Genomic DNA, 24,773 nt, shown 5'->3' on the forward strand with positions numbered 1-24,773 from the left:
TTCTCCCTCTAAAGGTAAAAGATATTCCTTGGGGAAATTCCCACCTAAATGGAATTGCGTTGCTCCTTAGTAGTTTAGCAAGTTCAGAGTAGGCGGCTCTAAGATCCAACAGTTGTCTTGGAATATCTTTGTAAATTTCAATTCTTCTATCCAAAACCTCCAGTGACTTTCCGTAGTGTAGGCCCAAAATCTTGTCCCTTTCCTCCTTTGATCTCAATGTTATCAAACAGTCTCTGGGCCTCTCCTTCTTTGTGAATCTTCCAAGTCTGAAAGCTGACACAATTTTAAAGTCCTTTTCTTCCAAATTCCAGAACTTGGAGAATTCTTTGGTCAAAAACTCAGTTAGATTTCCTTCTTCTGCCTCTTGTAGTGATCTAATCCTCAAATTATTCTCACGATTTCTCAGTTCTATCATAGAAAGATAAATCTGATGTTCCCCAACTTGTTTAGTGAGTGGTCTTACCTCTTGCTCTAAATTTTCCAATTTTTGTCTGGTATCCTCAGCCAATTTCCGATTTTCTGCTGAGGCCTCCGTTAACTGTCCAATTGCTTGTGTATTCTGTACCACTTGTATAGTTAACTTATTTAGACATTCTGTATTTTTGTCAATCTTTGCTGATTGCACATCTACTTTCTTGTCCAAAGCTTCCAATTTTTCAAAGATTTTGTCTAGAACAGAAACAGATGCTCCTGAGGCCATATCTTCCAATTGTAACTGCTCTACTTCACCCTCTCCCTCTTTTGCCTGTGACAAGGCAACTTCTTCAACTTCTACTTCTGAGGGCAAAGTAGGTACAGATGATCTGCGTGTCTGCGAGGCTGAGGTTAGAGTTGTTAAAGTTGTTTGTCTAACTCTCCCTCTTTTTCTTGTGCCACTCATTCCAACGTTATCTATCAGTCAAGGTCACACTGAGTTATTCCCATGGGAATAGAAAGGCCCAGAGCAAGCAAACAACAAGGGAATCGAAAGTAAATGTAAATGTAAAGTCACTGTTTTAATCCAATCCTCTAGAGGGAGCTTAAAATGTCTTTCAGAGTCTAATTTAGTATCCAAGAACCTTCAGATTACAAATACTTAGCAGAGTTGATAAATAATCACTTTGTTACAGACAGTGCTTATTTGTCTCCAAAAAGAATGTTTCAAATTTAAAAGGTCTCAATACCCTCAGATTGTTGCAAGTTCCAATATACAATATCCAAATCTGCAGTACTGACAGCTCAATCTCTCAATGCTCAGGCAGCTCCGGACCCTGGGTTTCACCTTTAAATTGTAATCCAATAAAAGGAGGAAAGTCAAGTGCAAGTAGTAATTCCAAATCTTTAACTTAGAATCTTTACTTTAGGTTGCAAGTTCAGTGGATGCTTAGATCTGTAAAGTTTAAAATCTCTTTCTTTCAGCCTCCACTCCTCCAACTAGTTGCTTTTTTCAAGTTCAATGGCAGCGGAAGACGGACTTCCTGTTTCCACGTCTCTCCGCTTACAGCCAAGTTCAAGCAAATTGAGATTTTTCATTTAAAGTCTCTAATTTCAAGTGATTCAGTCTTTACTCACGAATAAGTTGCTTTTCGTCCGAATCCGAATTTTGACAGGAAAAGGGATCAGCGCTCACCGGCAGCAGCAGCGCGGCTTCGCTCCACAGACTGTGAAGCAGCTCTCAGCGCCGCAACCCCCCTCCACGCTCCGGAGCCCCTTACGGGGTTCCTTTAGCGTTTGGAGGGTCGCTTAAGGCGCCCACCGAGCCTCAAGACCACAGGCTCTTGCTGCCTGTGGTTTTCCGGAGTGGGTCTCCGCTTCGCCGTAGTGGACGACCCGTTGTCTGTGGAGCCTCCTCTCCCGTTCAGAAGAGGACCGCCATTGCCGTTCGCGCCGCCCCCGGAAGTCTATTTTTAATCTTATCCACCTAGCGAACTCTTCCACTTTTCTTTCACCCACAAAGAACTGTTGCAGCCAAAGCAAGTGTACCTGTTTTCATCAGAAGTGATGTCAAAACACAAGAGGAGCCCTGCTGGATCAGACCAAAGGGGCATCTGGTCCACCATTTTGTTTTCTTGGTGCCCCATCAGATGCCTGCATCTCCCACTTGTTAGAAGGAGATGCTTCAGTGAATCAAAATAGTACAATGGAAATAGCCTCCCCACACACTCCATTCAGCATTGGAGACCCTGCTCCAGGTTCCTCCACCCAGTGAGGTCTGGCACATGTCTACTAGAAGCAGGGCCTTTTCAGTTGTGGTGCCAGCATTGTGAAATAGTTGTCATTGCTTAGGGAACCCACCAGACACAGATACTTCAGGATGGGAGGAAAAACTTTCCTTTCTTTTATTTTTTAGAGAAGTGCTTAAAGCTGAGCCGATGTTGTTTCTATGGTTGGATTTTGATTCTCTTGGATTTCTTTAATTTGTTTTGCCTCTTCCTCCCACTTTTTGTTTTTATTGATCTTGCTTGTCTTTACCGATGATATATTTCTAGCTGGATGGACAAGGTATAACAGGATATAAAATTTGGAAATAAATAAGACTGCCAAATATTTAAAACTCGGTGACACCCCCTGCCTTCTCCCTGTTTTTGAATCAAAGGGCCATGTAGGGCAGGTGCATTTTTCTACTTGAGCACCTACCAGAAGCAACTGCTCCTTATCTCAATGAGGTGCAAATTACCACTGAAATAGAGCTAATTAGGGAAATTGCTGTTATGACCAAGGAAATCCTCAGACTGTCAATTAAGTCTGTTGGAGATTAGGTTTCAGGTTAGTTCTGTTCACTAATAAGCTGAAAGGGATAAAGTATGCAGATAGCAAGAAACCTCTAAGTCATTGGAAGAGGATTGCTAGGCAGAATCTGGTTGGAAAATGTAATTGAACAGATGGGCTGGGAATCAAAGGACCATGGAACCAATTCCATGCCCGCCCCCAAGTGGGTTTGGACGTTTTTCCAAATGATGTTTGCAAACGAAGAAAGTTTGTAAAATCAGTTTTCAGCATGGCATCAGACAAGGGAGAAGGGAGTCAGGCTGGGCCAGTACCATTCTCCCACCCCCCATACACCTAAATTAGCTGATTAGTCTCTGACTCACTCCTGTTATTTCCTTAGACAGAACTCAAGGAAACTCAATTTAATGCTGTACACATTTACCTAGGAGTAACCCCAATTAAATTCTGTGGTGCTTACTTATGAGAATACATGTGTATATGGTGCTCTGAATCTTTTCAACCCAATTCAGACATTGCACCAACCATCGTTGAGAATCCAAACCATGGCTGGAGCATCCAAACACACAGGCAAACTATGGCTTATTTTTTTTTTTTTAAAAAAAAATATTTATTAGGGTTTAGAATAGAAATAGATATAATAAACAATATAACATATGTCTTAAGCAGTTGGCCCCTTATCTCTCTCGCCCTGACCTAGCCACTGTGATCCATGCGACGGTCACCTCCAGACTGGATTATTGTAACTCGCTCTACGTGGGGCTGCCCTTGAGACTGACCCAGAAACTCCAGCGGGTGCAGAATGCCGCGGCGAGACTCCTTATGGGGTCTTCGCTGCGAGATCACATTCATCCGGTACTATACCAGCTGCACTGGCTCCCGGTGGAGTACAGGATCAGGTTTAAGGTGCTGGTTTTAACCTTTAAAGCCCTATACGGCCTAGGACCCTCGTACCTACGGGACCGCCTCTCCTGGTATGCCCCACAGAGAAACCTACGGTCAGCAAATAATAACATCCTCAAGGTCCCAGGCCTCAGAGAGGTTAGGCTGGCCTCAACTAGAGCCAGGGCCTTCTCGGCTGCGGCTCCAATCTGGTGGAATGCTCTGTCACAAGAGACTAGGGCCCTGCGGGACTTGACATCTTTCCGCAGGGCCTGCAAGACAGAGTTGTTCCGCCAGGCCTTTGATCAGGGCGCAGCCTGACTCCCTCCTCTGGCAACCTGCACAGAACTTTGCTTAATTGGTTGCCATCAATTTGATTTAATTAATTTTTATAATGAAATATTTTTAGATTGTGTGATTATTTGATTTTTTGATTTTTTGATTGTTGTTAGCCGCCCTGAGCCCGGCTTCGGCTGGGGAGGGCGGGATATAAATAAAATTTATTATTATTATTATTATTATTAACATAATTTCACATTATTCTTTGGACTTCCTCACATCTCCCGCTCCCACTTTCATCATTTGTAACTTTTTGCCAGCAATTTATCATCTTATTTGCATTCTTATGTCCCATCTGTATATTTATAATCTTGTAATTCTCAAAAAAGTTTATATTTTCTCAATCTCACTTATTATCTTAGATCATCTAATTTGGTGGTGCTCAATTGTTTATGATCTAGCATCCTGCTTAACATTCACTCAAATTACAGTATTTTTGTAAATAAATCTTGAATTTCTTCCAGTCCTCCTCCATCTTCTCCTCTCCCAGGTCACGGATTCTGCCGGTCATCTCGGCCAGTTCCATATAGTCTATCAGTTGCATCTGCCATTCTTCCAGTGTGGGTAGATCTTGAGCTTTCCAGTGCTTTGCGAGAAGTATTCTTGCTGCTGTTGTTGCGTACATAAAAAATGTCCAGTCCTTCTTTACCACCCCTTTGCCGACAATACCCAAAAGAAAGGCCTCTGGTTTCTTTGTGAAGGTATACTTAAATACCTTTTTCAGTTCATTATAAATCATTTCCCAGAACGCCTTCACTTTAGGGCAGGTCCACCAGAGGTGGAAGAATGTTCCTTCACTCTCTTTACATTTCCAACACTTATTATCAGACAGGTGGTATATTTTTGCAAGTTTGACTGGGGTCATATACCATCTATATATCATTTTCATTACATTTTCTTTCAAAGCATTGCATGCAGTAAAATTCAACCCAGTACTCCACAACCTTTCCCAGTCCTCAAACATGATATTATACCCAATGTCCTGCGCCCACCTTATCATAGCTGATTTAACCATTTCATCTTGTGTATTCCATTTTAACAGCAAGTTATACATCCTTGAAAGTACCTTAGACTTTGGTTCTAACAGTTCTGTTTCTAGTTTCGATTTCTCCACCTGGAACCCTAGTTTCTTGTCATTTTTAAAAACTTCTTTAATCTGAGCGTAATGTAACCAGTCTCGCACTTTATCCTTCATTTTCTCCAAACTCTGCAATTTCCAGTTGTCTCCATCTTTTTCTAGTATTTCCCAATATTTTGGCCATTTAGCCTCCATATTGGGTCTTTTTCGGGCCTTAGCTTCCAAAGGTGAAAGCCACCTTGGAGTTTTATTTTCCAACAAGTCTTTATATTTTGTCCAGACATTAAACAGTGATTTTCTGACAATATGGTTCTTAAAGGCCTTATTGACTTTAACCTTGTCGTACCATAAGTATGCATGCCATCCAAAAGTATTGTTAAACCCTTCCAAATCCAACACGTCAGTGTCTTCAAGAAGTAGCCAGTCTTTTAGCCAGCAGAACGCTGCGGCCTCATAGTACAACTTTCTTTCTTTCGCGTCAGTTAATATCTTAAACTTAATTCTGGGCTTTTTGCCCTGCCAGACAAACTTAGAAATATCTCTCTGCCACTTCTGAAAGCACTCCGTCTTATCCAAAACCTGAAGTGTTTGAAACAAAAACAACATCTTTGGCAATACATTCATCTTGATAGCAGCAATTCGGCCTAACAAAGAAAGTTTCAATTTTGTCCAACTGTCTAAATCTCTCTTAATTTCTGCCCAACACTTTTCATAGTTATCCTTAAATAGGCTTAGATTTTTTGCTGTTATGTTTACCCCTAGGTTAGGCAAACTATGGCTTAGTGCTGCTGATCTGTTTTCTTTTTCTGTCTTGCTCAGCAGTCTAGGTGAACAGCAGCTTTCTCTATGGTTTGTACATTCAGATATCACAGAAACCATAGTTAGCGTAATCCATTTTGCAATCTTTCAGTCCATGGTTTCTGATTCAGCTTTGCCAGTCAGTCACAAACAATGGTTTGTCAAATCAGGTGTCACTTTTCTTAGCCATGGTTCGGTATAATGGACTGAATCGAGCTTCCAAAGTACTGGGTAAACGATAAGGAGAATAACAAGGCCATTATAAAATCTAAAGAGAAGTTCAAGGTCATGTAATAGAAAAGGTCGTTATGAAAATACAAATGAGTTCCAGATGGGGTTTTTTTAAGCAACAGGAGCTGCAGGGAGTCAAAAACTACAAAAGGTTAATCATTTTTAAAATGGAGATTAAGAGATAGCAAAGGTTCTGGCAGCTGATCTTAGCTGGGAAAGCTCAACTCTGCTTCTGCTGTGATCTAAACTGAGTTGAGAGATTTTTTTTCTGTAGCATAAAGTTAGCAAACATGTTATGGAACTAAGGTGGCCCTGTTTATTCAAATGTGTTGGTGGCGGCCCGGCATTTGTAGAGGCATTTATTGTAAACATTGCTATACCACCGTCTCATCAGATCAGATTTCAGGGTGACGTACAGCAGGTGTAGATGATGAATGACTTATACCTGTAACAAATTAACAAGCATTATAAATGGCAGCAGATACAATGGGTAAGTCCAGCTGGAAAAAATTGCAAAAAAAATTGGTGAGGTCTGCAAATGTAAATTCAGGCATCAATTCAAACCTCACCAAATCGTAAGGCTAGCATTCTGAAAATTCATCCCAAACCACATGTTCAGCCAGCCATTTCTCAATCATGGTTTGTCCAGTTGGATGTAACGACAAGCCGTAGTTCAGTTTCCCTGAACTACAGTTTGCCACAATGTCTGGATTTTGCTTCTGAGATTAGGAACATCCCTTAGGCTCACTTCTCATCTCATTCCTTCACTTCATTCACAACAGAGGAAGAGGAAAAGTTGCTGTTTCAGGTTCAGAGCAATGTCCTTCACTTCATAATTCAGCTGTCTCATTTGATATTTGTGAAGATGCCACTGAAGAGTAAATAGAAGGCTCAGCCATAGTGCATTTTTTTAATTATTATTTATTATATTATTTTTTATTATTAAAAGTGACTCTAATTATAGCTCCAGACTGATCCCTAAGGGACTTTTAAGGTATTCTATACTTTTGTTTCTTTACAAACATTTTTTACTGCTCTGTTGGCACTCTTTCTACGTTACCAAAAGTACTTAGCCACTATATTACTGCTGTTTGGCTGGCAAACACAATACCCCTTGAGAACTGGCTTTTAGAAGGGTGGGAAATAATTGGCTCTCATGAGGACTGAGACGCTTATGCCTTGCCGAGCCATTTTAAAAATGCATTGCTGATTGAAGCATCATTTCTCAAGCTTGGAGAATTGTAGCACAGCACTAACAAGGCCTCCTCTGGGCTATCCTTTCCCATTTGGATCTGTTGCAGTTCTTGGAGAACGATGACCAATTAAGGTTGAGGCGAGGAAGGTTCTAGAAGACCATTGTGTAGGTCAGGGAGGAAGAGCCTGCAGGTCTATAACCTGGAAAAGAGGAGACAGAGAGGAGAGATGATAAAGGTAAAGGTACCCCTGCCCGTACGGGATAAAGGTAAAGGTACCCCTGCCCGTGCGGGCCAGTCTTGACAGACTCTAGGGTTGCGTGCTCATCTCACTCTACAGTGGTGCCTCGCAAGACAAAATTAATTCGTTCTGCGAGTTTTTTCGTCTTGCGATTTTTTCGTCTTGCGAAGCACGGTTACCCTGGGTATTAACGGTTTTAAGAAAAAGGAAACAAACTCGCAAGACGTTTTCGTCTTGCGAAGCAAGCCCATAGGGAAATTCGTCTTGCGAAGCAACTCACAAAACGAAAAGCTCTTTCGCCTTGCGCGTTTTTCGTCTTGCGAGGCATTCGTCTTGCAAGGTACCACTGTATAGGCCGGGAGCCAGCGCTGTCCGCAGACACTTCCGGGTCACGTGGCCAGCGTGACAAGCTGCATCTGGCGAGCCAGTGCAGCACACGGAAACGCCGTTTACCTTCCCGCTGGTAAGCGGTCCCTATTTATCTACTTGCACCCGGGGGTGCTTTCGAACTGCTAGGTTGGCAGGCGCTGGGACCGAGCAGCGGGAGCGCACCCCGCCGCGGGGATTCGAACCGCCGACCTGACGATCATAGCCATCTTCAAATATCTAAAGGGCTGTCACATGGAGGATGGAGCAAGCTTGTTTTCTCCTGCTCTGGAGGGTAGGACTCAAATCATTGAATTCAAGTGACAAGAAAAGAGATGCTGACGAAACACCAGAAAGAACTTTCTTCAAGTAAGAGCTGTTTGACAGTGGAGCAGACTCCCTCGGAAGGTGGTGGGCTCTCCTTCCTTCGAGGTTTTTTGCCCCCACCCAAAAATTTTTTTTAGTGATTTTCCAAATTTTATAACAAACATCAAAAAACAAACAAACAAACATAAATCCTAACTGTAATAATTCCACTTTTGTTAACATTTTTTGGTGACTTCCTTGAATCCCCCTAGCTGAGTTTCTATGTATATCATTGTAACAGTTTTCCAAAACTAATTTCTCACAAAATTCACTTAATCAATTAACATCTTCCTTGCTTTTCATTTTAACTTTAGATAAATTATTCTATAACATCACATATTTAAATCCTAAGCCAATCTGGTACTTGCAAGTGTTTCTATTTAAATTATCTTAACATATTTAGCTAAATAGTCTTTAAATTTCATCCATTCCTTCAAGGTTTTTAAACAGAGGTCAAATGGCTGTCTGTCATGGATGGTTTAGTTGATATTCCTGCATAGAAGGTGGTTGGACTAGATGACCCTTTAGAACAGCGGTTCTCAACCTGTGGGTCCCAGATGTTGTTGGAATACAACTCTCATCATCCCTGAGCTCTGGCCTTGCTAGCTAGGGGTGATGGGGGTTGTAGTCCAACAACATCTGGGGACCCACAGGTTGAGAAGGGCTGCTTTAGACCCTTCCCACTCTACGGTTCTATGTTGTAGGACTCCAGCTGGGAACTGCAGAGAAAAGGGGAAATCAGCCAAAAAATAAATAAATGAAATGCCTCTCTTTCTCCGCCTCCCCTGCTTTTCTGCCGATGGGAGTCTCTTGCTCAGGGACTGCTTCTGGATCCAACCCAGTTTGTATGCAATATTTACAAAATAAAGTGTAATATAAGATCTAGCCCTGCCTTCCCCAGTTTGGTACCCTCCAGATGTTATTGAAGGACAACTTCCAGCAGGCCCAGCCAATGGGCAAAGATGGTCTGGCAACATCAGACAGCAGCTTGGTGCAGCTTCAGTGGTTCTCAACCTGTGGGTCCCCAGATGATGTTGGACTACAACTCCCATCATCCCTGACCACTGGTCATGCTGGCTAGTAATGATGGTAGTTGTAGTCCAACAACATCTGGGGACCCACAGGTTGAGAAACACTGATCTAACCCATCGTGTTTGGGCTGTGTCTCGAAATCTCCCTGAACCTCCTGTCTCTCTCTCTCCTTTCATGCTAGGTTCAAGAAGTTACATCAGACCAACCCTTATTGTGGCGGTCCAGATTTTGCCAGACTACAGCTGGCATCGTCCCTGGCCATTTGCCATGCTGGCTGGGGCTGGTGGGGGTTGTCATTCAATAACCCCTGGATAGCCACAAGTTCACCACAACTACCCCATGGCGATGTTCTTCCTGGAAGCTTCTGTTCTCTGGTGCCCAATTTGGCTGGCATTCAGCTATCTCATTACAGGCCGTTTGGCACATTTGTTTATAATGTCCCCAACCTTGTTTCATGTTTTTGCAGCGTGTCTTCTGGATTTGAAGGGATGAAGGAGCAGGAAATCTGCAACAAAATCATGGCCCAGATGCTGGAGAACTACACCACCTTGTTTGAATGGGAACACCCACGAAAGGAGAACGAAAAGCGCCCATGTGAAGATCTGGCAAAAATTATACTAGTCAAAGTGAGTGCCTGTATTAAGATTGGTTTGCATCCCCCTCTCCTTTTGGGGGTGGGATGTGGGTGGCACTGTGGGTTAAACCACAGAGCCTAGGACTTGCCGATCAGAAGGTTGGCGGTTCGAATCCCAGCAACGGGGTGAGCTCCCGTTGCTCTGTCCCTGCTCCTGCCAACCTAGCAGTTCGAAAGCTTGTCAAAGTGCAAGTAGATAAATAGGTACCGCTCCAGCGGGAAGGTAAACGGCGTTTCCGTGCGCTGTTCTGGTTTGCCAGAAGTGGCTTAGTCATGCTGGCCACATGACCCGGAAGCTGTACGCCGGCTCCCTTGGCCAATAAAGTGAGATGAGCACCGCAACCCCAGAGTCAGCCACGACTGGACCTAATGGTCAGGAGTCCCTTTACCTTATCAAATTACTGGTAGTATATTGGCAGGTGACATGGTGAAGTTTGCGATGAGCTCTGTAGGAGTTTCTCTTATGATGGGAGGCTGTTCGTCAGACTTTGTGCTACCATTTGAACTTGGTGTGTTCTCTCCTCCCCCCACCTCCAACTTCCATGACTTTGGTCCAGGCTGCAGGTAACTTTCCTCCACTGTGGTTTGGATTCATCCAGATGCTGCCATGGGGGAGGCTATGGTCAACAGTGGAAGGGTGGGCAGTGGAGAGGAGGGCCTCAACCCCATACCTGCTAGAAATATTTACCCACTCACGTCACCCACTTCTTGGCTCCGCCTTCTTTTCTCCTTGCAAGGAGAAAATAATACCAATCATCATCATCATTTTTAATTTGTATACCGCCTTTCTATCTTACAATACTCAAGGCGGTTTACAAGCTGAAGAAACAAAAAATGTACATCTCACAACAATCTAATGCAATACAAAAATGTGACAATAAAACACAACCTTAAAATAGGCAACCTCCATCAAAAAAGAAGTAACATTCAACAATCATTAGAATAGTATAAAATAACAATATCAACACATAAAAGTTAAACAGAAATCCACTCAACAGTTACAATAATATCTAAACTATAATCAATAAAACAACGGCAATCCACAGTACATAAAACAATACAATGCACATTGAGAAGCAGAGGGTAGAGCAAGACAGGTGGAAAGAGGCCTTGCCTGATGGAGTCTCTCCCCTCAGTATAGTCTCTGTATAGTTTCCCCCTCTGTGGGAAGAAAAGCAAACAAGGGTGAAATTCTGAGCAGGAAAGCAGCCTGGAGGTAAAAGATAGCGGTGTCCCGTGGTAGTTTTTTTTCCATTAGGAAAAGGAATGTTGTGCTCAAAGTGTGACATGTGGTTTAGATTTCTCCACCCCCAGTTTTAATACTGTAGTTTTGATTTTAATATGCTTCAGTTGTCTGTTGAGAATGCCAAAGCCAGAGTGTGTACAATGGATCCTGTTAAATTTTCATCATACCTGTTCTCTTCCAATCCTTCGAGACATACTGTTTAGACCTTTTGCTGCCAGCTGTCATTACATCCTGTAACGCAATGCCGTCCTTTGGCAGCAAGCCCCAGCCCCGTTAACCGGGAAAACCCGATAGGAGAAGATTACCGCTTCTGTGACCTTTGCCATCCCAGCTCACAACCCCTGGAACTCTGCGTCTCCTCCTTGAGCTTGCAAGACTCTCGAAGCCTTTCGCTTTAGGCATCTTAAGATTTTCATACAATGTTAAATTCCTTTTCTCCTTTAACACTCTCTAAATACTGCCTTAGGGACGTGGGTGGCACTGTGGTCTAAACCACAGAGCCTAGGGCTTGCTGATCGGAAGGTCAGTGGTTCGAATCCCCGCAACAGGGTAAGCTCCCGTTGTACGGTCTCAGCTCCTGCCCATTTAGCAGTTCAAAAGCACGTCAAAGTGCAAGTAGATAAATAGGTACTGCTCTGGCAGGAAGGTAAACCGTGTTTCCGTGCGCTGCTCTGGTTTGCCAGAAGCGACTTAGTCATGCTGGCCACATGACCTGGAAGTTGTACGCCGACTCCCTTGGCCAATAAAACGAGATGAGCGCCGCAACCCCAGAGTCATCCGCGAGTGGGCCTAACGGTCAGGGGTCCCTTTACCTTTTAAATACTGGCTTGGGTGTGGTGCTAATCCAGCAAAATGCTAATACTTACCCTTTGCTTATTTCTGAACGAAACTCTGTAACATTCATACTGAGCTGAAACGTTTTGAGAGAAATGGGGGACCTGTGGCCTTCTCCCCTATCATCTATGACTGCTGGCCATGCTGGCTTGGGGTGAGGGGAGCTGGAGTCTCACAGGTGCCTCATCCCTGCATTTGGAGATGCTCCTCTAAGTGTAAGAGCTGTTCAGCAGTTGAACAGACTGCCTGGGGGGGGGATGGTGGCCTCTCCTCTGGAAGCATTTAAGCAGAGGTTGGATCAACATCTGCCAGGCAGGCCTACATTGCAAATTTTGCACTGGTGTCAGGGGCTGGCTGGATGAAGAGGAATGATGGCAAGCACCAGCCGGGGAACAAACCCCAGAGGAGGAAGTCTCAGAGCCAGGCGATTGGTGGTGGGACACTGAGGAGAGGACATAGGGAGAAGGGGCTTGATACTGAAAGGGCAACAGGGTTTAGTGAGTGGGAAGAGCCGGTGGCAAGGAGCAGTTCAGACTCAGAGGCTGATGCAGAGGAGGAGGAGTCAAGAGACTGCTCAAAAATTCCGGGAGTCTCCCTCTCCTTCTGCAACAAACTCCCCTAGCCCTGTTCTCTGAAGAACGCACGTTCAGAGGTGCACAGGTGTAGTTTGAGACTGCTTGGGCAACATCCAGAGGTGGAGTCTTAGAGCAGTGCAGAGGGAGGGGAAACCCTCAGGCCTGGCAACTGCTGTATAGAGGTGTCCCTATAGGGTGGCACTGTGGTCTTAACCACTGAGCCTCTTGGGCTTGCCAATGAGAAGGTCGGCAGTTCAAATCCCTGCGAATGGGTGAGCTCCCATTGCTCTGTCCCAGCTCCTGCCAACCTAGCAGTACGAGAGCACACCAGTGCAAGTAGATAAATAGGTACCACTGTGGCAGGAAGGTAAACGGCGTTTCTGTGCACTCTGGCACTCGTCACAGTGTCCTGTTGTGCCAGAAGCGGTTTAGTCATGCTGGCCACATGACCGGGAAAACGGTCTGTGGACAAACGCCGGCTCCCTTGGCCTGAAAGTGAGATGAGCACCACAACCGCATTGTTGCCTTTGACTGGACTTAGCTGTCCAGGGGTCCTTTACCTTTTTTACCTATAGGGGCAAGGCCTGCTGGGAAGTGTTGCCGTTTCCTTGAACAACTGAGCAGGGAATTGAACTGCATGATCTCTAGGGTAACTTCCTTAACTCTGTGATCCTGTGATCCACTCTTTGTGTCAAGTACCTCTGTTGTTGCACTGTCAATGTAAAGTAATTATCCTCTGCTATACCAGAGTTCATGCCAGCAGTAAAGCCATAAATGCGGCCAGTATACTTGGAAGAAAAGCATGTGAAGGCACTGCCAACAAAATCTTAATTGTTTTCCTTGATTACTATTTCCTGTCCAAAAGAACATTTTCTTCCCATAGGGCCTATATCTGTTTATACTTCATGGAGCAGATGGGTATTTTTACCAAGGGATCAGTGGGGTGGAAATAGGATAAGACAACAAAACATTGTTAAATAAGGAGTGATGGGGAGAGCTGTCCAATCCCTTGCAGGTGAAAGTTTACCAACGTCTTCATCCTTTACCTTTGATATCCTTTTTAGCTGCCAGGGAAGGGGCGGAATCGTCTGCCACATCTATTGTGCATGAGTCAACCAGAGTCATCACTTGGACATCTCTTTCAAAGGATGACGAATCTTTAAATAGCCCTTCCCACAACAAGTGCATAATATCTCTCTCTGTCTGTATGAGTCAACAGAGTTTACTTTGATACTCCTGCTCAGTTCCAACATCACTGCCCAAGCTGTGAAGTTGCTAAGACTTAACCATAGGTTAGAACTATACAGTGGAACCTTGGCTGTCAAATATAATCTGTTCCGGAAGACCGTTTGACTTCCGAAACATTCGACAACCAAGGCACAATTGCCGGTCGGCAAAATCTGTTGGGAAAATGGGGAAATGCACCTTAGAAGGCGTTTGACTTCCGAGGCGCGTTCGAAAATGGAAGCATTCACTTCCGGGTTGTCGGTGTTTGAAAACCGAAATGTTCGACTGTTGTATAGAAAACAAACCTTGGTTTGGCTCTGCTTATGTGTTTTTGTTTTTCAGTCCTTTGAGCTCTTAGCTTCATAACTTCACTCCCAGCAATGTGGTGCGACAGTCTATGGAAGATATAAATTAAAAGTAGAGCTCGAATGGCTGTTTTTTCAATGTAATGGCATGATTTTATTTCTTTTACAACTATTGAGGTACACGGTCACTCAGTGTCAACAGTATGTGCAAATATCTGACTCATTTAAGACTATATAGAAACCATAGTCTCAAAAATTATGGAGTTCACAACTTGAGAATACTTTCATTTTTATAAATCTTTATTATTTGCAAAGGGAATCTTTGGATGAGGTCATTATCACTTCGGACCTGCGCTGTATCTTTGTACTTTTGCCCTTCCATGGAATCATAGAATTGGAGAGTTGGAAGGGACCTCAAGGGTCATCTAGTCCAATACAGGATTCTCAACTAAGACATCCATAATAGATGGCCATCTGACCTCTGCTTAAAAACCTCCAAGGAAGGGGAGTCCACCATTTCTCATGGGAGTCTGTTCCACTGTCAAACAGCTCTTGCCGTCTGAAAGTTCTTCCTGATGTTTAGTCAGAATCTCCTTTCTTGTAACTTGAACCCATGGTTCAGGCCCTAGCCCCCAGAGCAGGAGAAAAAAGGCCTCCATTTGACAGATATTTGAAGATGGCTGTCATATCTCCTCTCCACCTCCCTCTTTTCCAGGCTAAACATACCCAACTCCCTCAGTCATTCCTCATAAGGCTTGGTTTCTAGACCCTTGGTCGTCTTGGTTGCCCTCCTCAGCACACGTTACAGCTTGTCCACATCCTTCTTAAACTGTGGTGCCCAGAACTGGACACAGTACTCCAGGTGTGGTCTGAACCAAGGCAGAAAGGATAGAGCAGTACGCTTTTTGATTTTTTAGCCCCATCCCCCCTTTTGTTACGCTTGCACTTTTAGCAAATCCAGATTTATTTCTTTTTTAAAAATGATAACATAAAGGAGAAGATTTAAGCACTTAGATTCAAAACATGTGATACAAAACAAAGTTGTTTTTCAGATTGTATGAACAAAGCCATGCTTAGAAATAGCATGCTGTTCCTAATTTCACACTCCAACCCCCCCCGACCCCCCCCCATTTTTTTTGTTAACTGTGTGTAATGTCTCATTCTAGGAGGCTGGCTGCAAGCAGACACCGTCACTCATCCGGACAAGTGTTGACAGAGAACTGCCAAAGCTGAGTCCAAGGCACAAGGTACAGAAAAATTGGTGTGTTCGCCATCATACTTTCCTATTGCTGCGTTTGCTTTGAACTGCATTTCTTCTTTACGCTTGTTTCCATCTTTCAGGATTGGGAGCTGTGCTTTTGAACTAATTCCAAGGGGATTGGGGCTGCTGAGACTAGCGGCACTAGCCCTATTGAGGTTTTTCTGTTTTATACAGTGGTACCTTGGGTTAAGAACTTAATTCGTTCTGGAGGTCCATTCTTAACCTGAAACTGTTCTTAACCTGAAGCACCACTTTAGCTAATGGGGCCTCCTGCTGCCACTGCACTGCCACCGCACAATTTCTGTTCTCATCCTAAAGCAAAGTTCTTAACCCGAGGTACTATTTCTGGGTTAGCGGAGTCTGTAACCTGAAGTGTCTGTAACCCGAGGTACCACTGTATTGAGTTGGACCAGTGGTCCATTTAGTCCAGTATTGTCTTCTCTGACTGGCAGCATCTCTCCAGAATTTCGGACAGCAGTACAGTGGTGCCCCGCAAGACGAATGCCTCGCAAGACGGAAAACCCGCTAGACGAAAGGGTTTTCCGTTTTTGAGTTGCTTCGCAGGACGAATTTCCCTATGGGCTTGCTTCGCAAGACGAAAATGTCTTGCGAGTCTTGAGATTTTTTTTTTGCTCCCCCCCCCTTTATCTAAGCCGCTAAGCCTTTAATAGCCTTTTAGCAGCTAATCCGCTAAGCCGATAAGCCTTTAATAGCCGCTAAACCGCTAATAGCGCTAATCCGTTAAGCCGCTAATAGGGTTGCTTCGCAAGACGAAAAAACCGCTAGACGAAGACACTCGCGGAACGGATTAATTTCGTCTTGCGAGGCACCACTGTATTTCCCAGACCTACCTGGAGATGCTGGAGATCAAACCTGTGACCTTCTGCATGCAAAGCAGGTGCCCTGCCACTAAGCTACAGCCCTCCGTTGTGTCAAGAAGGAGAATGGGGTACCTTTCATGGCCCTGCCCCTTCTGTCACGTTCCCAGCTGCCCAGCCTTCCATGTGTTGGGACTGAACATCTGCACTGGGAAGGATTCTAAATTGTGTGGAGGGTAGAACAGCCTCCTTGCAGCAGAATTCCAATCAGAGCTTATGGAAGATGTTGGGGCAGGGCTGATTGGGCCACAATGGAGGGGGTTCGGCCAATGAGCATAGCCCTATTCTCTCCCCTCATAGGATTGAGAACCTCTGGAATGGCGTGTTGTCAGCAGTGTTAGAAACTCAGACATTTAAGCTGGGCGCCCAATGACTCCTTAAACCAGGGTTACAGTCGCCAAAACAGAATGCCTTGTTGCCATTTTGGGGCCAGATGGCTCGGAAGTCATGTTTTGATTCCTGAAATTCCTTATGGTTGTGCAGATAAAATACAGCGGATAGAATTCCACAGGATGTGTTGCTATTGTGTGAAAACGGTCAAAATCCACAGATCCCCAGTCATGCAGCTCCAAATGGTGGAGACGTCAGGTGCCATCCTGACACCCTGGGCAATCTCACTTATTCGCAAGTGGTTGATATGGAAAAGTAAAGGGACCCCTGACCATTAGGTCCAGTCGTGGCCGACTCTGGAGTTGCAGCGCTCATCTCGCTTTATTGGCCGAGGGAGCCAGCGTACAGCTTCCGGGTCATGTGGCCAGCATGACTAAGCCGCTTCTGGCGAACTAGAGCAGCGCACGGAAATGCCGTTTACCTTCCCGCCGGAGCGGTACCTATTTATCTACTTGCGCTTCATGTTTCCGAACTGCTAGGTTGGCAGGAGCAGGGACCGAGAAACGGGAGCTTACCCCGTCGCAGGGATTCGAACCGCTGACCTTCTGATCGGCAAGTCCTAGGCTCTGTGGTTTAACCCACAGCGCCCAGGTGCAAAATGCCCCTGGCGAATTTCAAACGCTGGTTGTCAGGGCTTGGACTTGTGGCAGGTCTTGAACTCGGAACCTGAGAGATTTCGGGCCAGGATTCAGCCTGGCAAGCTACAGCTAAGCCCTGGCCAAAGGGAGAGAACAGTCAACATAGCACAGCTGCTCAGCTTTCTGAAATGCTACGCCGTAACCAAGACTATGCCTAGTCTTGTGTCTGAAAATAAAATAATATCCAAGGGAACCTGAATTCTATGATTTGTATAAACAATGTGAATCAAGCCAGTTTTTTTATAATTCATCTTACTTAGCAGTAATTGTCTCGGATATCACAAGGACTAGGAGGAACTTGCATGGTTTTTAAAAAATGAAAACTGAGAAGATGATGAACCTGAAATTTGCGGGCGTTTCTTCTGCATTCGCAACTTTTAAAGGCATTGGGCATTTCCAGACTGTCACTATTTTCAGATGGGATCGCAACAAATTCAGGTGGCGTCGTTAAAGCTGATTTGGAGCTCTTGCGCATCAGAACTGCTTCCCCCCCAAAATCAGACTTTTGTTGCATTATGGACCATGATGGGGAAATGCAGTGTGGAATATTATTTGCTGGACACATTCAGTCATGTGGCCTCCCATCTGCAGGCTGGCTGTGGTCCAGCTCAGACACGTTTTTCCCACCTCCATGTGATGCTTAATCATATGTCAATTTTCCTCTGATGTTTCGCAGTGGAAGATTAACTGGGGTGGAAGGACGTCTTAACCATTTCCCTGCAGTGGTTTTCCTGCAAAAAGAAAAAGGAAAAAAGCCTTCCAGTTGTTCCCCATATCATGGGGGGAAAGATAGTGTGTAGAGGAAAAACAGAAAATTCAAGCTGCAACAAATACCCCTCCCCAGAGGAAAGGTGTTAAAAAAACCCTCTCCCCCATACTCCAGGCTTCTCTTGTGACCTTTGTGGCTGTGTATTGTAAAAGCATAAAATACGCAGGGGAAATGTGTGCGAGGCAAAGCATCACGTGGAGTTCATCTCTGAGACATAAGCCAGAGCCCTAAATTTAAATGCAGGCTTAAGGTGTGTTTTGTTTGAAGGGGGAGTTTGCACAGAATATCTGGCACAAGCGACGCTTGATCAGCTGTGCAAATTTTGGACACTTGGGCACAGAAACTCACAGGCGGCCTGAATCCCTCAACTTCTCTGCAAATTCTGCAGAGCTTTTGAAAGTAAACATTTTTTGATATGTTGGGTTGCGAGATATGTTTCCCTCCCAACCTCACCAACTGGTTTAAAATGTGGACTGTTGTTCAGCAGAGAGTTATTGTTGCTTTTGAGAGGCACTATTGTCTTGTTTGTGGTGTCCTTGCCCTCCACAGCAAATGTTCTCCAAGAGAGCTTTGCTTTCTTCCATAACTGGGGCGTGCTCTAATTAAGGATTGCTTTTCAGTCAGTAGATAAATCAGGCACTTATTTTGGAAGAACCAGATAAACAACGAAGGTTCCTTAGATATGACCCCAGCTGTACTCCACACTTGGCCTGTTCCAGCACGTATGCCCAGCTCTTTGGCAAATTGACAGGAGATATTTAGCCATTCCCCTGCCATATATCAATGTTTGTTTTGGATATTGGTTCAGTTTTGACACTGGTGCCTTATCACCCCGCCCACTGCAGTGCACCCGGAGCTCAAGTACTCGCAAGTTATGTACTCATAAGAGTTGTATTTATGCTATCTTTGGTGCCTGTTCCCAGGGGCACTTGATACCTAGACACACGAATGTATAAGGGCGGGCCTGCTGAAAGGGGGATCTGCTACATATAGATCCTTGGACCTGGTGAACTTGCATATTAAAGCAAGCTATGCTTTTACCGTCCCAGACTGAAGAGAGCGTCTGCCTCTAATGTTTGTATTGATGGCTCGAGAGCTGATCCGGGAAAGTGAGCCAGCCTTGAAATATTGTTGATGCACCCTTTGCAGACTGGGGATTGACAGGTTCACCGTGTGCTTGTAGCAGTGATGTTTTAACCATTTGTTAAATTGGCCAGCAGCCCAGTTTGCACCTGCAGGAGAACCACGATGGCTGTGCCGTCTCGCTTCTCATCGGGTATATTGTCTGGTTCTTTCCTTCATTCCACATCAGTGTTCAATGCCTTTTCTTATGCATCTTGGCGTGATTTTGCATAAGAACATAATGTAAAAAGAGCCCTGCTGGATCAGGCCAAAGGCCCACCTAATCTAGCATCCTGTTCTCACAGACACCAACTGGATGGCTATGGGAAGCCTGAAAGCAAGACACGAGCGCGGCAGCACTCTTCCCCACGTGTGATTCTCAGCCACTGGTATAAAGTGGTACCTTGATTCACAAACTTAATCCATTCCAGAAGTGCGTTCCAAAACCAAAGCGTTCCAAAACCAAGGCGTGCTTTCCCACAGAAAGTAATGCAAAATGGATTAATCCATTCCAGACTTTTGAAAACAACCCATAAAATAGCAATTTTATTATCTAACAAGACCATTGATCCATAAAAAGAAAGCAATAATCAATGTACCGTACTATAAAATAAATAAGACAGTATTGTAGATGATAAAAATAAAAATTACATTTTTTTTCCCCTTACCTGCACTGAGGATAGTTATTGTTTCAATGGGAGGCTTTTATCCATTTCCGCAGTCACTCACTCAATCAATCAGTAGCTGAACTGGGTTCCACACAGTCACAAAAATAAATTAACCCCAAAAGCCTCAAAAACAAAAGCGCCAAATACAGTGGTACCTTAATTCTCAAACTTATTTTGTTCCGAAATGTTTGAAAACCAAGACACAGCTTCTGATTGGTGCAGGTGCCCCAGAAACAATAGCCGACAACCGCATTGGACGTTTGGCTTCCGAAAAACGTTCGAAAACTGGAACACTTCCAGGTTTTTGGAGTTTGAGAACCAAGGCGTTGAGTACCAAGGTGTTTGAGAACCAGGGTACCACTGTATTGCCTCTGGCAGGGGAAGTAGGAAGAAGGCACCATGACTAATAGGTGTTGACAGCCTTGTCCTCCACAAATCAGTCCGTAATTCCCTTTTTAAGCCAGCGACTAATTGCCCATCACACCATCATGTGATGGCGATTCTCATAGTGTGAAAAAGTACATTCTATTGCATGTCTTGAACCTCCCAACATTCATTGGATGGCACCCTCCACTTTTTATGAAGATTACCCGCTCTGGGATCCCATAGCTAATTCTCCCCTGGTCTCCTTGCTGGCCAAAATAAGACTAATTTAGCCATCTAGCCCTGGTGATCATCTAATGTTTATTGGATGGTTTTTTCCACTAGATTGATTTTTGAATTCTGAATTTATGGTTATTCACGTTTTGTATTGTATTTTATGCTGTATTTGTTGCATCAATTAAGTGTTTTAAATTTGTTGTTAGCGTCCCTGAGCCCGGTTTTCTGAACCGGGAAGAAACTATTATTATTATTATTATTATTATTATTATTATTATTATATTATGCCTCGCTAGGATAAGTAACGTGGTGCCCTCCAGATTTTGTTGGACTCCATCTTCCATCTTCCCTGGCCTGCAGGTCCAATGATCTAGGATGTTGGGAGTTGAAGTCCAACAATATCTGGAGGGTACCACTTAGGCTGCCCCTGGTTTTACGTATAAACCAAGTTTACGTTTCGTTTTGTAATCTGACCAAAAATCCTGGAAGGTTGACCTCCTTGACCAAGTTCATTCAGCAACACCCATTTCTCTACACAAGCTACGTGCCAGTTTAATTCTATGGATTAATGCCATTCTCAGGAAACCGTTTTTAGAATGCTGGAAGGAGTGACAAAGTCCCATTTCTCCACTTGTATATTCCAGTCATCTGAGTTGAGCAAGAGACTTAACATTTCCCAGTACATGAAACCTGAGTCAACTCGGGTCTGATTGTCAGATATAGAAACAATCCGTTGGTTATTCATCACTTCCCCCATCCTTGTGTGTAACTCTGGAACTCGAGCAGCTTTTATTGTGCCATATAGAAGAACCGGGAGAAATGTGGGAATGCACAGAGACTTACCATGCGCAAAGGAGGTCCCAGAGTGGAAGGGAACCAGAGCCCTCTGCTGAGATCTCACTAAGAAGAATAGTTGTGAATAGGAGAAGATTGGCAAAAGTTAGTAGAAGCCTCAGGCTTTTCCACCCTTCCACCAGACCTTTCGGGAAAAGGTTTTTTCATATATCCTGTTTCCTTGGAAACATCAGGACCAGTGGCTTCTTTTATATATATTTTTTAAAATGTGGGGAGATAAATCTGCCCTTTGTACATGTTTCCCTTCAGTTGTTTCAGCAAATTTAAGTGTATTTTATACTCCCAAGAGCAGAGTAAAATTCACTGTTTAGTTCCGGGGTTTTTTGTAGAAGGCAGATGACCCCTGTCTCAAAGTGCTTTTTGGACCTTTTGGCAGCCTCGTGTAACGAAAGGAACTGTCATTGAAGAAAAATGGCTAAATTGACCCATCTTTATGCTACCCACCTCGTGCCCAGTAGCAGCTCTAGGATTTAGCGGGGAGTTGGCAGGATGGGGTGGGGAGCACAATAAGACATTGCATTCACTTGGAAGAGGTGCACCATAAATTTCATGTACATGACTTCACCCAAAGAATCCTGGGAAACTGGTTTATTCAGGGTGCTGGGAATTTGTAGATCTGTGAGAGGTAAACCACAGTTCCCAGGAATCTTTGGGGAAAGCAATGTGCTTTAAATGTTTGACATGTATGCAGTCAAAGAGGTGTGACTCTGGCTTTCTTGCATGCAACGTGCCTTTTGGGGATTGTGGTCTTATAAGAGCAGTTAGCCCTTTGGTTCATTTGCAACCCTGGTGCATAGCCAGGCTTTCTGCCTTAGAGATTTCACAGCATTTGCAAAAAGCAGCTCACCACACCCAATACACACACAGACACACACAGACACACACCAGCTGTTGTTTAGTCATTTAGTTGTTTAGTCGTGTCCGACTCTTCGTGACCCCATGGACCAGAGCATGCCAGGCACTCCTGTCTTCCACTGCCTCCCGCAGTTTGGTCAAACTCATGCTGGTAGCTTCGAGAACACTGTCCAACCATCTCGTCCTCTGTCCTCCCCTTCTCATTGTGCCCTCCATCTTTCCCAACATCAGGGTCTTTTCCAGGGAGTCTTCTCTTCTCATGAGGTGGCCAAAATATTGGGGCCTCAGCTTGAGGATCTGACCTTCCAGTGAGCACTCAGGGCTGATTTCCTTCAGAATGGAGAGGGTTGATCTTCTTGCAACCCATGGGACTCTCGAGAGTCTCCTCCAGCACCAACACACCAGCTAGCCATTCTTTAGTTTATCTAAATAGTTCATTTCCTCTTTCAGTGAGAATGTTTACTTCTTTCTTTGGGCAATCTGTAGAAGGCAATTCGCCCATTTGATTGGGTCATGCTGAAGGAAGTGAAGGGAGACTGTCAGTGGTAGAAAAGGTTTTCTGTTGTTTGCTTAGCTGCACACATGGGCAGAACTGTGAAGAAGGTTTTTAGCAGGGCAAAAGGTAGTTGACCTTTCCCCCCAGATCTTGGCCTTGACCTTGAACCTTCCAGCTTCCTCTGTTTGATTCTTTTTGGAGGCAGTGCGGAGGCACGCTGAAAATACCCCACAAAGCACTTAGAGCATTTGATTGGAGAACTCTACTGTGAAGGTTCATTGTGACAACAGACTCATTGCATGTCTAAGAACAACAAATGCACACTGAGTTGCGTTTTAGTTTATGATGCAACGTGAGCATATGTCAATTCTACTTGCCATAACACAATATAAAAATAAATGTTTAGGGACTTACCGGTAACTGCCAAGTTGTGATGCACTGCATGAACTGTAAGGAGTTTGTCCTCATTGACCATTTTAGAGCCGTTAGAAACATCAAACTAGAGTTCAATCGTTTCTTTGATGGATGAGTTGAAACGCATTTTGATCAACCCAATATGCTACCTGTAATTTAATTAGGCAGCAGATCTTTGAAAGGAGTACAACTTCAGATGGAAAGCACCAAAAATAGGCATTGTATCTTATGTAAGATCGAACAAGAAATGTCTCTTCTAAGGGGGTCTCCAGACTGTCACTGTGCATGCCAGAATGTAGGTTTGCAGAATTAAAGTGGACCAAATTGGACATTTTATGGCTTGGGAAGTGAAGGGGAAATGCATTTCAAAGTGTGGGATGAATAAACGGAAAGATGTATAAACATCTTTCAAAGATGGATGCTCATTATCATATGACCAACCTGTAAACTATCCCAAGCAAACGCTCAGTAAAGACGGGATATAATCTAGCCTTAGCATAAGCTTTGTGCAAGCAAATAAGCACTCTATTCTGCCTTGGTCAGACCACCCTTGGACTACTGTGTCCAGTTCTGGGTGCCACAGTTTTAGAAGGATGTGAGCATTAGCAGAGGAAAACGAACAAGATGATCAGGGGTCTGGAAACCAAGCCTTATGAGGAACGGTTGAAGGAGCTGGGTATGTTTAGCCTTGAAAAAAGGACACTGAGAGGAGAGATATGATAGCCATCTTCAAATATCTCAAGGGCTGTTACATGGAAGAGGAAACAAGCTTGTTTTCTGCTGCTCCAGAGAGTAGGACTCAAACCAATAGCTTCAAGTTACAAACAAGGAGATTCTGACTAAACTTCAGGAAGAACATTTCAACAGTCAGAGCTTTTCAACAGTGGAACAGTCTCCCTTGGGAGGTTGTGGACTCTCCTTCCTTGGAGGTTTTTAAGCAGAGGTTGGATGTCATGGATGCTTTAGTTGAGGTTCATGCATTGCAGGGGGTTGGACATGATGACCCCCAGGGTCCTTTCCAACGCTATGATTCTATGATGACTACTCAATAAATACTCTGGGAGAGCACATGCCTTGCATGGTCCCAGTTTCAGTTCCTGGCATCATCTGCTGAAACGGGTGAGGAACCTGTGGCCCTCCATTGTTAGCAGATTGCAATTTCTATTCTTCCCATTGAGTGTGGCCAATAGTCAGTGATGAGTGGTAGTCTAAAGGTAAAGCGACCCCTGACCATTAGGTCCAGTCGTGACCGACTCTGGGGCTGCAGCGCTCATCTCGCTTTATTGGCCGAGGGAGCCGGCGTACAGCTTCCAGGTCATGTGGCCAGCATGGCTAAGCCGCTTCTGGCGAACCAGAGCAGCGCACGGAAACACCGTTTACCTTCCCACCCGAGCGGTACCTATTTATCTACTTGCACTTTAACGTGCTTTCGAACTGCTAGGATGGCAGGAGCAGGGACTGAGCAATGGGAGCTCACCTCGTCATGGGGATTCGAACTGCCGACCTTCTGATCGGCAAGTCCTAGGCTCTGTGGTTTAACCCACAGCGCCACCCACGTCCTTTGAGTGGTAGTCTAGAGGGCACCAAGTTCCCTACGCTGAGGGGAATCAGGGGAAAACCAAACCTTAGTGTCAGTTAATGGTTATCTGTAGTGAGTAAAACTGCAAGCCTGGGTCTGTGGATTACAGTCAACCAAACACGACTTGGCTCTGGGTGTTAAGGCAGCAGCAGGAGTTGGAAACAGCTGAGCTGCCATAATTTTCTAACTGCACCA

The 24,773-nt window shown here is 44.5% G+C and overlaps 1 protein-coding gene across 1 annotated transcript in view; it reads left to right on the forward strand.

Annotated features, from left to right (window-relative positions):
- The window catches only part of FAM13A (family with sequence similarity 13 member A), a gene marked incomplete at its 3' end in the record, with an annotated part of 151,329 nt that overhangs the window by 25,330 nt on the left and 101,226 nt on the right, over nt 1-24,773 (forward strand). Inside the window, exons 5-6 of the mRNA XM_081022232.1 lie at nt 9,699-9,858; nt 15,220-15,300. Coding sequence (XP_080878358.1) covers nt 9,699-9,858; nt 15,220-15,300 — 241 coding nt within the window. The remainder of the gene's footprint in view (nt 1-9,698; nt 9,859-15,219; nt 15,301-24,773) is intronic.

This window comes from Podarcis pityusensis (assembly GCF_964106645.2).
Source record: "Podarcis pityusensis genome assembly, chromosome: 9".
Taxonomy (NCBI): domain Eukaryota; kingdom Metazoa; phylum Chordata; class Lepidosauria; order Squamata; family Lacertidae; genus Podarcis; species Podarcis pityusensis.